This window comes from Balearica regulorum, chromosome 3, assembly GCF_011004875.1.
Source record: "Balearica regulorum gibbericeps isolate bBalReg1 chromosome 3, bBalReg1.pri, whole genome shotgun sequence".
In the NCBI taxonomy this organism is placed as follows: domain Eukaryota; kingdom Metazoa; phylum Chordata; class Aves; order Gruiformes; family Gruidae; genus Balearica; species Balearica regulorum.
This window is the reverse complement of record NC_046186.1, coordinates 103,923,642-103,942,360: the sequence shown is the minus strand read 5'-3', so window position 1 is coordinate 103,942,360 and position 18,719 is coordinate 103,923,642. Positions and strand designations below refer to the sequence as shown.

Genomic DNA, 18,719 nt, shown 5'->3' with positions numbered 1-18,719 from the left:
TAGCTGAAGCATTCAGTGGTGATAAACTTGCAGAGTTCTACAGCCATCTGCAGGAATGCGTCGATACTGTGGCAGAGCGGTGCGTCACTATTTACTGTGGATTTGTTTCTCAGGTGAGAGAGATGTTAATTGGAATATAATGGGTAGGCAAGTATGGATTGTTACCGATTCATCTAATTGCAATCTAGAAATCAGGCTTCTTGAAAATGTTATTGCATCATAACAGTACGCAGCATAGGATTTTTCCAAATTAGAGTACAAATATTTAATAAATACTGTTAAACAAAAAATGCACACTCTTCTACATTGCCTTTGTTAGTAATCAGTACTTTTATGCATTTTTGACACAAGCAGAACGTAAAGCCATCACCTCTGTTACTTACAAGTAATCTTAGCAATGTCATAGTGTTGTCTGGTAAATGGCTTGACAGTAAGTACACTAAGGGACAAAATTAAGTTTGCCTTCAATGCTGTTGTAACCATCAGCACAATTACAGTGCACCAACAAAAGCAGCTGCGCTGATATCAAGTAAAGTATTGCGGCTTGCAATGCAAGTGACAGCTGCTAACAGCAGACAGAGAGTACAGTGATCAACAGACATGTTGTTACAATAAGACATATAAAATAAACATGCAAACATTTTGTATTTAATAAACTAGTACCTGGAGTTCCCCCAAGTGAGATGACAATCTTGCTGGTTTAGGCCGTTGTACTGATGCATATATGAAGCTTCCTGTTGTATAATGCTGTCTCCATTGTGTCTTTCTGAAAAGGCTGTGGAACAATTACCGAACTTAAATAGGGGTTTTAAATTTTGGGGAGAGGGTTTGTTTTGCATTTTGATTGGGGGGAGCATTTGGGTTTGGTTTTGGTCTTTACACGTGGAATGATAGTGATCACGGAATCACGGGTGATAAACCAGGGAGATAGAACTTGTGTTCGGGAGTATCTGCTGTCCTGCACCCAGTTTTTGTTGTATTATCCTTCTCAGTGACTTGGTCTGGTGAACTTCTAACTTCAGCAGCAGGAAAGGTGGTAACTACTAGAGAGAGAGTTATGAACCGCTCGGTTGCTCAGAGGGTGGATTGCAATTAAAGCAATGCAGCTGTAGGTTCCCCCACACATCAGATGCTTTTTTTGGGGAATGTAACCAAATGGTCCATTGACTGCAAAGGTCGGGGTAGATAAAAATCTGACATAACCTGTTACAAATGTCTTGGAGAGGTGAACATCTGTAGCTGCAGAAACAGCACACATCAAAAATATTTGCTTATTGAGCTATGAAAATTACAGAAAAAGAGGTTCTGTTGTGTAGGCACGGATAGAAATGTTTGGGGAGTTGAAAGAGACAATTCTAGGCACATTACCATAGTAAGGACAATTATCTTGAAGGAAGAAATGGTGGGGAGACTACAGCTATTTAAGGAGGAGATAACAAAATTTCTGGGTCATTTGAATGTTTGTGACAGGAATGCATAGATGCTTGCGAATTGCTTTACATGTCATTGATAAAGCAAATACTTTTATAGAAACAAAACTGCTTTTGATTGTGTTTATTATTTCAAGAGCTTTTTTGTTGTTGCTGCCTTTCCCTGTCTGTCTTCATTTTTGAGGCTCTTACCACATAGAATGGCGAATCTAAACACAGTGAGCAAGATGGAAAATGACTAAAAATTGACAGCGGCTTTTCCAGTGTGGTTTTTTTTGTTTAATACGTTGAGGCATGACACAACAACAACAAAATCTTGGCACGGTAGTGTAAGTTCGCACCAGCCTGGCTTTTGCAGCCCTCTTATTTCCCTCTGCCACAACTTTGCCGCTGCTATGACACTTGCAGGCCTGCTCGGCCGTGGTGCAGCTGATGCCCTGTCCATGCTCATATTTTTCTTATTGACAGTGAGTGTTCTTGCCAAACGCCAGGGACCATAGTCACATCTGTTTGTCTCCCAAGCTTGTCTGAGGCTGCTTGGGAACACTTTTTATCCAGAGGGCAGCTTTAACTAGGCCTAATACTCTGAAAAGCCTCTATTTGTAAATGCGTACAATGAGGCGACAAGTTCCTGTTGTCTTTCCTTAAAAATTATTCCATTTGACACTGCTTGCTCCAGTCCCTGTCACCAGCACGTCAAAAGCCAAGTTTTCAGGCAAGGTGGTCTTAACAAGTTTTATTTTTTCCCTAATAAAATGCCTAGCTTCCCTCCAGAGCACTATTTATAAATGATAGCTGGAAGCAAGCTAGGGGTAAGTAGAGAGGAGTCAGGCAAATAGCTTTCTTCCCTTCTGTAATCCACGCTCTTCTGATTTAATGCTAAGAAACATAATGCTGAACTTCGCCTGATTGAGGGTCAGAGTTCTCCCTACTTTATAATACCCCCATTACAAGCATTTCAAAATGTGCTGTGCGGCTTCAGAATAATACTTCATTTTGTCTAACCTGCCAGTTCCGGAGCAGTGATAGTTCTTGTCTGTTCTGCTTAAAAAAAAAAACAAAAACAAAAACAAAAAACCCCACTTTTTGTTTTGCTGTGATCTACATTGAGAGTGCATATCAAATGTTAAGACCTGGCGAAAGTAAATGCTGCTTTAGAATCACGATGTAGCTTAATGTTTGATGTTAGCGGCCATACAGCCGGGTCTGACAAAGCTTAATTGGCGCTCTAGCGTATTGTCGTTTATTTGCGGCATACCGGATTTTCGACGACAACAAAGAAATAAATACCCACTCTCACCTTGGCTGGTGATGGGGTGGTTGTGCTCAGCAAAGGCAAATGATTCATTTATGCCTAAGGAACAAGGCTGCCTTTCAGATGTTCATTGATTTTAAATTAAAAAGTAACTGCTATGTTCTACATGAAGGGTGACAACAATAACAAAGTAGTCCTTACTTAGTGTTATTTGTTGCAACTCCATTCGGTGTGCCTGGAGGAAAAGTGGGGAGACCCCAGTACCATAATCTTACAGATCAATAATCTAGATATCTCAATGTAGTGTAACAGATAATCAATTCTGGGTAAAATAACTCAAACACTGCTAGCTGTTACTGCTGTGGCTTGGGTCTTCAGGTTCAATTGCCTGACTTTATTAATTTTTATCTTTCATCCTACTTGTATTCCTGGCGACTTTCTCCCTTTTTCATTCAGAAGAGACAATGGAGAATTGCACACTGTTTAACATATAAGTTACCACACAACTTACTCTGCGTGTTTCATATCAATGTTATATACATCTCTCAATTTTTTTCTCTAATAATTGCTTCCCCTTGTTGTATTTCTTTATTATTTCCCCATATTAATTTTCTTTAATGTACAATCAATTATGAAAGGGTTACACTTCCTGATGTCTAAATCTTTCTAAATTTAGAACTGGAATTTATCACCGTGTTAATATACTAGTTCAACTGTGTTCAGTTTCTGGATGTTAAAATAGGATGTAATTTCAACTTAGAAGAATTGCAAGGAAAATGTCTGTTTTAAAACACGAAGAATTAAATAACCGTTGAAATAGGGGTTCAGTAGTTCAGAGTGCACTTCTGTGTGAAACTTAAATTTTTTTGAATATTTTACTATTTAAATAAAAGCACTGTAGTACTCATTAATTTACTGTATGTTTTTTAAAAAGTATGCAGAGGTTTGTACATTGTCATCTTTTTTCATCAAAGCATTGTTGTCACTCTTTTACATTATTGAGCAGATCTGAGGTCTCTCAACATTATATGACCATTTGTTATTCATTTAGAAGCAGCACAGCTTTAAAAAGTTTATAAATGCAGCAAAGGCCAAGTTATATACCCACACTGAAACCAGCTCCCGTGAGTGACAGAGTGTTACTATGCTACAGTAGACTGTCAGATGCAATTCTCAGCTCGTAATTTTAGCAAAATTCCCTACGCTACTGTGGTAAGAATCACAGTTCTCAGTAACATTTATGGAGACAGATTAGAATTGTGGAGATAGAAATTACTGCTTCCTCCTCCCCCCCCCGCTTCTTTCCAAAGAAATACCAGCTACATATATTCCATTCTACAGGCACTGTACATTAAGAAAAATAATAACTATAATTGTCCTTTAAGATTATATTCCAAAATTCAGTATTTGGAAATTCCAAGTTTACCCTTTTCTGTGGTATCTGACTTCTAATAGCTGGCTTTAATGCAATAAGATTTGCTTGTTTGCCATCCTCTGCAGCTCCGCCAATTTTTGAGTGTCCAAGTGTAAGTTCATAATTGTTTAATGAGTATACCAGATACCGTGCTTCCGTGTTATCGTTCTCACAACTTGCCAGTGAATTAGAAAAGGCCAAATTGATGTGCTACGAGTTTATTTCATGTACCTTTGAAGAGTTTACTGTTTCATGTTTTCTCATTCATTTTTCATCTTACCTTAAGAAAAAAAAAAAAATTATAATACTTGTCATGTAATAAATGTTGTTCTGACAGTGAGGCGTTACTAGCCAATTGCTAACCTACCACCAGTATTATGATCTCTTTAGATAATTAATCTTCGCTATTTCCCTGTCAGGGGCAACAGTGTTTTTGTTTTACATTGAGCTAGAAAGATTGCCAGTTTTGAAAATTAAAAAGCATTCTCTTTGTATTATTTATTCCAGTAACAATTTATGATGCTGCATTTAGATACTGAGCGGTTGTCAACATACATAATTATGCTTCAATATAAATGAGATTGGTGGCTTGACTGTGCAGCTTTGTCTTGGTTGAGAATGTTTTGATATAGGTTCAGATTATACAAGCTGCGTATTTATGTGGCGGTTTTCTTCCTTTGTTAATAGTTTTCTCCTGTAATTACTTGCAGGCAAACCAGTGTACATTTAGGATCATTGTGCATGGGAGACATCAAACGGAGAAGGAAAGCTGCTCCCCTGCCAGGACCCACAGGTAACCAATTTCCCTGGGACAGAACACAAAACACAAGATGTTAAATCTCTAAGTACAAAGCAGCAGGTCAGTGACCTGGGGAAATGCTTGATAAATTCAGTAACTTTCCATATAACTTCAGATATGTGCTCTCCTTATTTATTAATAGAGATTAAGAAATAAATAGGCTCTCTTAATTCTCCCTCAAACGTTTCCAATTCCTAGTCCTTTGTAGTATGGCACTTGTTTAAAGAGAATAAATCTTTTTTCATATACTGAGAATCATAGACAGTAAAGATTACTGCTTATGTCTGTTCAAGCATTACAAGGTAGAAGACATGAGGTAGCTTTTTTCTGTGAGGAGTGCATGTGAATACTATAAATGCACAATGAAGATAGGATGCGAATTCTCGGGCAAACAATTGAAAATGTGGAGATAAGGCTGTGAAACAACTTTAAAATTAGTGCTGTAGATTAAATAGGAAGCATTCGCAAGCACACTTCTGAAAGATTCTTACAGATGGGAGGTCACAACCATTGGATGCATTTTGCTGATGTCACAGTTGTGAAATTACTTTTTCAATACTTAGCAGTGATTTATAGGACTCTCATCAGTTTGTTGCATTAATTATATATGTGCATACTGGAAGGATTAGGGTCTGTGTGTGCCTGTGAGAGCCTTTTTATTTATTGTTAATATGGAAGTCTGGATTGCGTGTCCTAGTCATATATTAATTACTATAGCAACATATGCAACGCATATAGTTATTCAAATATATTCTAAATAGATGTCTTTAGAGAAGCCTAATACTTGTATTCCAATTGAATTCCCCCTCCTGAAACTTCTTTGTTTCAAACCTTAGTGGCAGAAACAGACCAAGAATAATATTAAAAATGTTATAAAAACACCTTAGTGGCAGCAGTATGGAAAAAGAGAATGTATGGGTCATCCTCTAAGACTCTGAACATATGTGAAGTGAGAAAGAAAAATACTTAATGGCTGAAGAGAGAATAATATAATTATTTCTACAAGGTGATTTTCACTTCACAACTTTCAAGTACTAGAGGATGTCTTTTTGTACTGAGCGGGTATGAAGTATCATGAAACTAGTTTTATTATTCATTTTACCTTGGGCTTTCAGCGCTCAGTATTTTATTTTACAAGCTGGCTCCTCTGCGTAACTTTGCAAAGCCAATATTTTGATACTAAGGCAAATATATTATGTGGTCATTCAATGTTATATATCTCTATATTCACAATTTTAGAGATTGTTTTGCCCACAAAATTTGCCTTTGTGTGGAGAGTGACAGAGAATAATGGTGGATAAAGGTTTTTTATCAGGTACCTTTTCACTAATGTGTGGGGTTTTGTCTTCCTAAGTTCAAGGTAATCTTTTCAATTTTGTTCTGAGCAGGACAATTTAAAATTTTTTCTGTGTTCTTATCAAAGTTTTTTTTCTGCATTTCATCATTTAAAATTTTTAACTAAATAGAAACTTTGGTAAACTTTGAGTAAATTTTTACATGTGTGTAGGTAATTATAACACTTTATAAATTAATACAGTTTTCTCAAAGGTTAACCTTCCTACAGCTAAATTATGGTTTATCCATCACAGGCCTTGTTTGTTTGTCAGTATTTCATACCATTTTGTGAATTACCACTTCATACCTTTTAGAATGGAAATACATTTGGAAATATGGATTAAAATGAAAGATTACTATTTGATTATACTTCCTTCAGTAGTTTTAGTTAGCTAAGATACAGGAGCAGAAGGACTAGATACTATGTAGAAGAATTTGTGAACTTTTTGCTTGAAAGAAAGAAAGGACAGAAGTTGTTTATTTACATGAGCGAAAGTTGGAAATTAAAGGAAGCGGTCTCCTAGTAATTGTCTATATTCGACATCACAGTAAAACCTGAAAGGCTGTCTGTAAATGAGTCATTAACTGAAAACATTTTCTTGAGCTATATGTGCTGCAAATTAGCAAAGTTTTACCTAATAAGAGCCAATACATTGAATAACGTATTTTCAAAATTCTTGTCTGCATTTTTTGAATAAATGATATCAGTAAATTAATTCTTGTATCACTGTGCAGTGTTGAAAATGGTCATTTATATGTTTAGTTACAGTAGTATTGAAGAGAATGACCGGTGATCCTAATAAAGTATCGAAATATGTTCTGTGCTTTTGAGTCTCACAAGGGTAGTGCCTGCTACTTTCAGACACCTTACAAAGCCACAGACTTCTGTAGCAAGCAGTGTTATTGGCTAAACATTTATTAATTGTGACAAGAACACCCAATTTATTTCAGTACTCCAGCTTATTTACTGCTCTTTCACCTTTGTATTTTGTATTGAAAAAGTAAAATGAATATTGATAGAGTTAGATATTGATTTCTAAATTTATAGCCTGTTCTGAGCTTGGAGTCAAAGTCACATACCAATAGGTTTGTGTATATTAGTAACAAAGGATGTAGATTTACTTGTACAGCAATGAGAAACTATTGAAGCAAGAAAGTTTGAGCAGCACGCAGCATTTTATAGTTTCAAAAATGTCATTTGTAAAGGTGAAGAAAAGCTGCATTGAAAAGCAGTGAAGAAAATGGGAGATAATATATAGGTATGGATTGTTAGGACAGGAGCGTCCTATTCTCCCTTTTTTAATAAGATAAATTTTCTGTTTTGCGGATGCTTGATACAGCCCCATCTGTGTGATACTGAACAGTTAATTAGTTTATCAGCTAAAAAAAGATACTAGTAAATTGTTTACTTCCTATGATTTCTTTTAAGAATTAGGTGTTGTACATTATAAACATCTAATTTTTGCACGGCTTATTTCATGAAACCAATATTATTTCAGTGATTCTAGTCAGATTTGGGACCAGGTCATTCTCAATGACTTTATGTCCTCTCTAACTACCTGAGTGGTAGAGCTAGTTCGTGTGACGCTCTGACATATTTCATTGCAGCAATAAAGTGCCTGCGAGTTTGTATAAAAACTTCTTAGACAAACTAATACATTATCATGGAAATAGCCCTACCAAAACTGGGTCTAGTATTAATGAAAAAAAGTAGGAAAACAAAAACAAGAAAAGAATTTGTGTGCAAGAGAAAAGGACATTCTCTGCCAAGTATTGTTACTAGTTGAAACGCATGCATTGGGAATGTTTACGGTAACTTCAGTCTTAGATTACCTAGTTTGTCTCCTATCCAACCAGTAGACGCTACAGAATTTCAGATGCCGTGTTCATACACTGAGTATGCGTTTACCCCAGTTCTTTTCTTGTTGACACTCTGTCATCTTGTGTACAAGCTTTTTTCCTCAGTCGACTCCTGTTAAATCCCCAAGACCTTTTAGATTATTTTTTTTTTAATAAGAAACCTCTAAATCTTAAATGATGAAAAAAATCATCAAATTTGGCTTCACACATGTGGGATGTTAATAACTTAGTTTACAGAATGTAGGAAGTTTGATTCAGAACAAACAAGTTTTACTCGGGTGCCTTGTAAACAGCCATTTATTTCTATTTGGAAACAGTCTTTTTGCTCTGATGTTTACATAGCAAGGTTTACAATTTGGAGCAATGTTGAAAACCTGCAAAACCTAATTTTAAAAAGAGAAGGCTATTTTGTGCTTAAAATACAGAGAATGGGCATATAAAATATATAAATTATTGTGCATGTTTTGGGCAGTTTAATACTCAGATTTTGCAAAAGCAACTTTCAGATGTCATTTTCTTTATCTAGTTGGCATGGTGTACGCTACACTTCAGGCTGGTACTGATTGAAATGACCAAGTTAAAAGTCTCATTTTAAAGAATGTGTTTTAATGAAAAATATGACAGATTCTTAATTACAGCAGAAATACTGAGCACTGCTATAATGCCGTCATGACTCACTTTAACAAGGTAATCAAAAGGGTACATGTTTTCATTCCTTTTTAAAAATTGCCAACAGAACAGCTAAGCAAACTATTTTGCTGATGCTTAATATGTCAGTGATTAAAAATCAGACCTGAATATCTGCAGTCCCAAAATGATGATTTGAAAAGATTGTGATTACACTGTGATATCCGAGGTGGCTAAAGCTAAGTTTGTGGTGAAGGTCAACTTAGTTGCAGAGAAGGGGTAGGCTTTTGTGTACTTGGATGAACTGGCAGTAAATTTCCAAAACTCTAGACAGACTGCTATATGCCTACTTTCTTTTTACCTTGATTCACTGCTTTTCCACGTACTAAATATACAACTCATAGACAGAAATCCCTTTTCACGGGGCAATACAACACCGGCATGTGTTGTAACGCTTTCCCTCATTGCGTTGCGCCATTTCTTATCCTTAGTCTACCAAAGTCCTTCCTGGGGTACGCAGCATATCTGCTTGATTGTCCAGCCTTTAGATACTCTTTCTTGTTTGGTTGGTTTCTGCAGCAGATTAAATTTTAGGGCTTTCTTTCTGATTTGTTTTGTTTGGGGTTGGTTTTTTTTTTCCCCCCTACCATACTGTCTCACTAAATCAGTTTTAAAATTAAAAGATCGCAGAGCACCATTCAGTATTGGAAGCTGCTGTCCCTGCGGAGCAAAAGACTTTTCACGTTCTGCTGAGGTCTTTGGTTTAGGCGGGGCCCCTTAAATATAAACACCAGAGTGGTGAGGAGACTTCAGTAGCAAACTTTAGGAAAGATCCATGGTGCAACAAGAACCAGCCTTAAACTGGGAATTTGCTGATAGATTTCTCGTGATCTAGAGAGAAGACAGTATTCTTCAGGCTGTACATACAGCCAATATAAAGTCAAGAAGAAACCTTCAGGTTGACAGAAGATGACTGTACCTGTCTTTTCTAAATGCTGTCATCTTCTGAAATGTGGAAGTTTCAAAAATAATTCCCCAAATTGCTCTGGGAGCCTTTCCTAAGGTAGCTGGCTCTTTCTGATTGTGGAAAGCATTCAAGTCACTCTTCTTAAAGGTTTGTTAGCAAGTAATTTACTTTTTGAATAAGGAAAGAAGCCTATGCATAAACCTGATAGCTTTATGCAGAAGGTTTTTTTCCACTTCAAGGGAATATAATAACTGTTTAAGATATGAGAAAATATTTTCATAATGTAAGAATATAAAATTCCAGTGCAGGCAAATTTGGATTTCTAAGTTTTGCGATTGGTAGAAAAGTTTCTGATAAAAGCTGTCGTAGATACCTGTAATACTCTGGATTTCATAAACAAATTTTTTTCTTTTGATTTCAAATATGATGAGAGGAGAACTTGATTTTTTTTTTTGGCTGTTAGAGAGGTTTACCTTTCAACCTATATCTTGACACTGCCAATGCTAAAGTAATAACTGAGATTTATGTTCTGATGTCTTCATTACTGATAGATCACAGTAGCATTGTTTGCGCAAATAAATAGGCAAATGGTTATTAAGCCTGTAGTAAAAAAAATGCAGATGTATTTGCGTAGTTTTAATGAATTAATGAATTAATCTTCATCTTAAAGTTAAGATAATCTGACAGAAGAGAATCCAACCACATAGGCACAGAACAGGCACTAGAAGTGGAACTTCACCTCCAGTATCCTGGCAATCCATCCCCACTTGGGTTAGGGTTAGTTAAATCTACTGTAATGTGTGTACGCCTAATATCCATTTAATCCTCAATCTTTCTGCTGAAATAACAATAACTGAGCTGTCCATTTTGAGAGTATTACCGTGATTTAAAACCCTTCCCTGCGGGTGTAGTATAAGGTTACAAGTCTTTTTGTAAAAGTCAGGGAATGCTTATCAGAAGGGAGCAATTTTGCCAATTTTTGGGGGGTTCGAGCAGAATTTTGGAATGGTCTTCAGTGAGAATGCTGCTTCTGAAATGCCATCCAGTGATGACAGTCTTTCTGTCAGTATAGGCTTGACCCACTTTGGACCCAAGTTAAAAAAGACAATTTTGGGTATACGATTCCCTTAGGAATAAATAGGGGAATCTAAAACAGGATAAATAGGAATCTAAAAATTCCATCTCTTTCCAACAAATTTTAGTAGTAGTAAAGACTGGATGGGCGAGAGGATATGCTTCACCCACAGTGTAGTCTGACAGAGCATGGAAGGGGAAGAGCACCTACAAATCCAGTTCCAAGCGATCTGTGATAGCAGATGACTAGTTAAACCCACAGTTCACTGTCTGAATTTTCATCAGCGTGTGGATTTCTGTTTATATATTTCCATTTCGATCCATTTCAATTGATTTAAATTTAGAGTCTCTACTGCAAGAAAGAGCCCATCTACCCATGTTGCAGCTATGCAACAGCTCCTTGAATACCCCCTGCAATGGGGCAGCAGGAGTGCAACCAGGACAGTGTGGGCATTAACAGGAGTCTGCTGTGGATGCCGGGTAAATAATGGAGGTTTCCAACACTGAGTGAAGTTATGTCTCTGTCCTCTGCTATTTTTATCTTTCTGCTAGCTGGAATAAAATACAATGCAAGCAGACTTAGCTGATCTATAATCATGCTAAGGTTATTCTTCAGACACTGTCTTAGAGAGCTCAGTGTGAGGGATACATAAAAGTCTGCTCTAAAAATGCGATCTCAAATATTTAGCTAAATAATAATGCATTTTCATAACTGCTTTTTTTTTTTTTAAGCTATACAGCCATAGTATACTGAATTGTGAAAACCACTGTAGGTACTGATTTTAAAAATCACAGTATGGCTGTCAGCTGTGCTCATGATGTTGACTGCACAATTATCCAAAACAGTTTTAAGAATATAAACATCTAGGCAGTCTGATTCCCATTTTGTTAGTTAGAGAGAGCTGACATAAGATGCACTGCAGCGATGTATTATTTTGATTACCTTCCTTGTAAAAGTGTCTTGTGTATCAGGTGGGATCAGTCCCTACTGTTCTGAGCTCATCTGTCTAGTGAAGAATCAGAAAAGAAAAAGAATAGATGGAATATTAAATGCTTTCAGAAAATGAGGGGGAAAGTGCACTAGCTTTGAAAGTGAAGCAGCATGTATCGTTTCTCCTTCCATTGGCTGTTTATCCAACATCAATACAACACTTTAGGAGCCAAATTACTAAACAAGCTGCCAATTAGGCTTGCAGTCAGCTGGATAGATTAGTGGCTAAGAGAGGCAGATACAAGATTTTCATCTCTTGAGCCAATTACGCAAGTGAATTACCATCCACAATGCTCCTTGGAAGATTTGAGGTAGAAAGACTGACTCTGCTGTGATAGACATAAGTGAGATCCTGGGTAGGGGGTAAGGGTTAGCAGGCCATGTATTGCAAAAATTACCCAAGCAAAAAGAGATCCTTCTAGGAAAGGATTTAAAGGATTTAAGGCTGCGGGGAGCGATAGAAGAGGAAATAATAGTTGTGGTATGCTCTGCAAAGGCATTGCTGTTCTGCTCACAAGTCTTAATCATATAAAAGAAAGATGAAAGGCCAAGACTGTATTTATGTACAGTGTCGTTTTCTCAGAACTGTTTAAAAACCCATTTTCTTAACATCAAAAATAGTCCTGTGGCCAGAGATGAAATTACTTCAATATGCCTTCATTTGTTGCTTACAACTCAGGGGGCAGGAAAAGAAAAAAAAAAATCTTAAATAAATATCTCTTATTTAAGAGATTGAACCTAGCTATATTCTGATTTTATTCGCCCCAATATAAACCAAACATGCTTGATGTTAGTATTATCCAGCAGTTGGACCATACAAATAAATGTTGTTACAATAATGGTTTATGGGGTCACAGTTCCTTTATTAGTCTGTAATAAATGATAACTTAATTGGTGATCTTTTAATTTTTTAGAAGCATTTTGCAAATAAAATGGATCTGTTGGATCAAAACTGTGCATAGGCTCATTTGTTTCCTGCTGAAGATGATGTACACTGGTGTAACATTGTTTCTTAAATATGAAGCGAATTTAAAACCTGAACTTTTGCAAGCTGTTGTATCCAAAAATGATTAAACAGATGTGGAGCCTGCAGCAGCATTAGACCTCTGATCTGATTTTAGCTTACAGATGGAATTAAATTAATTCATGGCAATCATTGTAAAATCAAGGGTATGGCACTGAATGCTAGTGTACTGTTTAACCAGGATATACCTGTCCCAACAGCTGTTAAGAAAAAATTGCATACCTTTATTTTTCATTGAAACCTGCCTTTAATGCCATCATAAATATCATACCAAAATTAAACAAATGTGATGAGTTTTTTGTTTTCCCCTTCCCAGTTTTGCCTCTTTCTACTCATAGGTTCCACATACCATGTATGTAAGGTCATATGCATAATGCGTGTAGACCTTGACGTGTCTCTATTCATATACACAAAGATCTGAGGACTGGCCTTTTTTTGTTCTGTTGGCAATATTGCAAAGAGAAGGAACATAAGTGAGGGTATTTTACAGTGCTGTCTTTTCAAGTAAGTTTCTGTTCCTTAGCGTTTGCTCCTCACTTGCGTAATGGCAGCCACTTCTGCACGCAGACTACTCATCTGGTAGATCAGGAGCCAAGTTGTCACCGTTGCTGAAAACCTTTTCAGTCTGTAGAAAGAAAAGGCTCTGCACAGGAAACTCCTACAAATTACTTGTACAGAGACTTCCCCGTAACTCCTGGAACCACACAAAGCCTCACGCAGCAATAAACTTAGAAAAATGTATCCCAGCTTTTTTTTTTTTTCCCTTAATCTGATTTTGCATAGTTATTTTTTGTGGGACGGCACAATGGGTTGATTTTGTTCTTGCTCCTGGGTGGGTTGAGACTGAACACGTGTCCCAGAGGTGGCACGGCCGTTTTCAAGGCCAATGTGCTTGGACCGTTCTCTCGAACAAGCCCTACTGGCTAGTCCAAGAAGTGCCATAGGCATGAATTAAAAACTGAACTTGAAGATGAATATTGCAAGGACAATTACTGCTTTTAATTAGAAAATAAAAGCCCAAAGCGCAGGAATGGGGGTCAGGGGAATAGCGCACAGTGTAGCATGACTTTTAAGAGCTCTCTGCTGTCATGCAGTCAATCAGCAGTGCAAATTTTATTTTTTTCGATCGCTGATTGGTCGTGGAATGGAGGAAGAGGGCAACACTACTATCCATATTCTTCCAACTTGAGAAAAATATGTTGTGTTGCACATAAATTTTTCAAATGATGGGTGAAAATTGCAGGTATATTAAAGACAGATATGTATAATATTTATATAAAAAGTGACTATACTGCAAAAGAATGGTCTGCATATATTAAATATTGTTCACAGTTAAAGTAAAAGCTGTCCATATTCACCTTGTTTGTAAGAAGGAGTAATTAGTCAATTAGTAATATAGACAAGTGGGGTGGGCTTTGGTTTTTCCTTATTCTTGCTGCAATACAAAGCTTCCAAACATATTATCCTTTGGACAGTGTATGCTGTTTGCCCAAAAGCGGGTTGTGAAGGTAAGGTTGTGGTGATTTCAGCTCTCTTTTTTTTTTTTTTTTTTTTTTTTTTGTGTGTGTGTGTGTGGTGACGTATAAGATTAAAACAGAACTCTTTGGGGAGGTTTCAGTCTTCTAAAAGGAGATAAAAGTATGTACAGTGGAGAGAAAAACAGTTATAGTTTATGTTCTAGAAGTACTTATATGTCTTTAAAAGCAAAAAGTATTCTAATTAGCCTATCAGTAAGAAAAACAAAAAACATTGAGCTATTTCAAAAAAATATTAAAAATAGAAACATCAGTTTATTCAGTGACCCAACAGGGTACAGATTGTTCTTTCATATATCTTTTTTGTGAGGTTGCTCTGGCTGTCTTGAGCATTGAAATTGATACAGAAAGGTACGTCGGTTACAGGAAGAGGTCTGTGGGGTTTTCCCCCAAGCAGACTAACAAACGAGCTGTTTATGTTGTCCCAGGCTGCGCCTTGCATACCATTCCAGCAGCATTGCTGTCTTTTGCCCAAGCAGCGTTATGAATGGTTTAACGTTTCCAGTCCTTCGATGCCTGTACCCTTACCCTCCCTCTTTCCTGCTTGGTGGACCTGTTGCATCTTTCTTCCCTTTTAAATTCCCCCCTTAATTGTTCCAACGCTCTGTTTCTTACCATCGCTTGTTGTGAAAAGCGGACCAAAACACACTTCCATGATTTTACCTGCGAGATTTACTGGAACTTTTGTTGAACAGTAGCCTTTTTTCTTTCCCTTTTTTCGAGTTAGAAAGTATAACTAAGAAGGTTGCAAAGCCTGTGTTGTGTATGCCAGGCAGTGTCGGGGACTCGTCTGTATGAAAATTGCCTCTGCCTGTGGGGGTCTGAAAAGAAAGGACGTCTTGGACATTGAATTTTGTGCTGGTCAGTTCAAGAGGAACTCTCTTGGGGACCGGAGGCTGCTGACTTAAAAGCCTTTATTTTAAGCCTAGCATTAAGCATAGCTTCAAACCAGTATTAAAGGATGCCTTCCCTCAATGCGTTTCCCTTTTTCTTTGACTCAGGAACTGAGATACTAAGGAAGCTCTCTACCTTTTATGTAGTCAGTTTTACTGAATATGAACAGATCTATAGTGGATAATGCTGGAGTACTGTAAATTCATCATCAAAACCATCACGAGGTTTTTAATGTGCACCTCTCATTTTGAACTTTCGCCTGTGTATGCGGTTTCCACTGAGGGGCTTTGCTTTGTGTGTGTGTGTTAAATGAGGCTTTTCAGAAGTAACTTGGTAAGTTTTACTGCAGATTCTTGAAATAAATATCATTTGTATCCCTCATGCAAGATAGTTATCTATGGGAAGGTTTATCCATGCATCATCTCCAAACTTTAGCTTAAGGAGTTTGGTCGATGAGCGAAAAAGCCAGCTTTGTTACTTGACATTCACTTTTTTTTAATGATGCGTTGGGGGGGGGGGGGGGGGAAGAATCTATTATTAAAAAACTAATTTGTTACATTAACACTTGCAATCCTGACAATCTTTTCTGCAGTGTGTGTGCAGGTTTTCTCGAGATCTTGATGGTATGGAGAGAAAAAGTGTAAACAACACTTAGCGGCATTGAAAATACCAAAAGTAAACTCGGATGTATCAAATCTTTCTTACAACGTTCAGTAAAAAGAGAAACTGAGTAAAGATTGAGCTGAATTTTGGAATAGTAGACCACTTGTCTGTACTGTTTCTGGAGCAGCTGTAATTGTTTAATCAGAAATGATTTGCTGTGTTTTGTTGAAAGAGATCTTGAGCATTGATAAATATTGCTAAGAACAGAAAGATGGTCTTGATAGTATGATGTGCCTCGGCTTAGTAACTGTATAGGACGAGAAATTCGGGTAATCTTGCCCATGTATTGGTAGACTTGTGCAGGTGATGCATGTTCTTTGAGACTGATGTAAAATCCACTGTATTGGAATATGAAAGATCTATGACAATATTTGTCATACTTAAAAACTGAGCGAGTCTTGAAAAACATTAAAAATAAAGCAAAGTGTAAGACTGTATTATTTAGAATGATATGCAGTCAGGAGGTCAACATGTGCACAGACAGCCTGTTCTAGCAACCTATTAGATGAATTAGGAGAATAAGAAGGTTTAAAGCTTTAAGGGAGATTATCCTGCTCTTCTCCACATGGCAGGCAGTGCTGATTAATGCTGTGTGTTTCTTTAATCTCAGGGTTTGTAGGTGAAAACACTCAACCAATCCCAGAAAACAACATTGGAAACAGAATGCTTCAGAGTATGGGCTGGACCCCTGGCACAGGCCTTGGACCAGACGGCAAAGGGATGGCAGAGCCCATACGAGCCATCCAGAGACCAAAAGGACTCGGACTTGGATTTAGCTGACAGAAATGCACTCTGGCTGCCTGAGAAAAATAAAGCTCAAAATTAATTTAAAAAGAAAAAAAAAAGAAAAAAGAAAAGGAAAAAAAAAAAAAGGCAAACTTACATTACTTGTTGTGATCGGCAAATCCAGTTGTTATTCTCTCAAAGATCACTGAAGTCAGTGTGCTTCACATTAGCTACACCAGCTGCAAGGTACAGCCACAGTGACAGAACCGGCATTCGAGGCTAACTTTAATGGTGCTAAAATGTACAAAAACTTCTACTTTTTTATTTTCTGTGGTCTTAAAGTTTGTATTAAGCATAAAATTCAGTATATTCACTTTTTTTTTTTCATAAAAGCTTCTGACACAGCAGGTTTTAGTATATAATAAGCAAATTTTTTTTGGTAAGTATAATTTCTTGTCGAGAGCCTTGATAAGATTTGTCGAGGAAAGTGGAACTTTGTACAGCCATTATGTTTTCCCCCTTTTCAGGCAAAGTTTCCAAACCTGGTATTTCTAGTGTTTAACAATATTTGAGGACAAGCTGTCATTTTGCCCATAAGATATACACATTTCCTACTGGAAGGTGATACGGCATGCAATTTTGTATAAGAGCATGAAAAATGGCTTTGTTGTCATAGGAATGCCATTCCAACACCATTATCTGGCAACGTGTCACTGTCTTCCACGTTGAAGCTCAAAAGTAAAGCTTTTATACTTGTTTTACATTTACAGGATTATCTTTTTTCAGCAAATATTTTAAAAATTTAAAGTTTATTCCGACTTTGGATTTCCCTTGGTTTTAATAATCCTCAGTGTTTCCACATTTAAGAATAGTTTGAGCTTTGAACCAGGAAATTGTATTTTAAAGACAACTGTCTTTCAGTGTTTATATTCTGGGGTTTGGCATATTTTAAACAATGCAGTGTTCAACATCGTGTTATCGTTTGGGTTTTGATCATGCTGGTGCCAATGAGCCACAACCTTTAAGGATCATGAACAGAAAAAGGGCAAGGAGAAGCAGGATTAGGGTGGAGGAAAGGAAGGAAGAAGATACTTTGATGGCATCTCGCAAATCTAAGCTAGCAATTTAAAATCAAGAGGGATCATTAAGTGTTTTAATCAGTATCCTAATGTATCTAATGTCAGCAGAAGCAATTTCATTAAGCACCAACCAATCAAGCTCCTAGGGTACTTATTGGTCTGCAGTATAAAACAAATTCCACTTCAAAATTAAATGATAGGGCTGAAGGAAACTGTTGTTCAGAGGGACTAAGGAGAAAATCCTGCCTGCCCCCCCCCCCCCCCCCCCCCCCCCCAGTACTGGCAATGTTTACCCTGACTGCACAGGGAATGGGATTTGATTCTCCAGTCTTTTTTTCTTCAAGAGGAGGATCTCTCCCTTCCTTTGCTCCCAAACTGCAGACAAAAATGCTTACTTCCAGATGCTTGCAAAGTATTCCTTAGAATAAAAAGAGCGCAGCTTCCTTCATGTGACTGTGAATATAGTGATGAATTTTAAGAAGTGTTTTATTACTTTTCTATTTCTCTCAACTTCACCCATTTTTCCAGAAAAACAATACTAGGAAAAGAAGTAGCAGCAGCATTATAGCATTGAATTTGCTTAAAAGAAATGTTCTTGCTTTCCACTGTGAGTACTGTTGGTTTGGGAATATTGTTTCACCATACACATAGTGCAGAGTAAAAGGTTAGTACCTGATATTGTTTTTAATGATAGCTGAATGCACATGTTCTCTGAGTTTCAGGAGAAGTATTTATTCCTGTTTAAATACTTAATATAATTGTGTGGGTTTGCTTTTTTTAATGAAGAAATTTTAAACAGACTTGGGATTTATAATCAACACATGTACTTTTTATTGGAAGGTTTTGGGGCATAGCATAATGTGATTTCGCCGCTTCAAATATCTCTTGCACAACTAAACTGAATTAAATGCATTCCATATCCAAAGAATTTCAGGGCCACGTAACTGCAAAGGGCTGAGAGCCTGGAATTCTGCAGCTAGCAGAGGTGCCCACTTGGATAAGTGTTATTTAAATAATGAATTTGTGGCATGCTCCTGTTCTTTCAA

General features: G+C 37.0%; 1 protein-coding gene across 1 annotated transcript in view; it reads left to right on the top strand.

Annotated features, from left to right (window-relative positions):
- The window catches only part of GPATCH2 (G-patch domain containing 2), a 119,288-nt gene extending 102,517 nt beyond the window's left edge, over positions 1 to 16,771 (top strand). Inside the window, exons 9-10 of the mRNA XM_075749281.1 lie at positions 4,810 to 4,892; positions 16,479 to 16,771. Of these exons, the coding sequence (XP_075605396.1) occupies positions 4,810 to 4,892; positions 16,479 to 16,648 (253 nt within the window). The 3' untranslated portion in view covers positions 16,649 to 16,771. The remainder of the gene's footprint in view (positions 1 to 4,809; positions 4,893 to 16,478) is intronic.
- Positions 16,772 to 18,719: the final 1,948 nt, after the last annotated feature.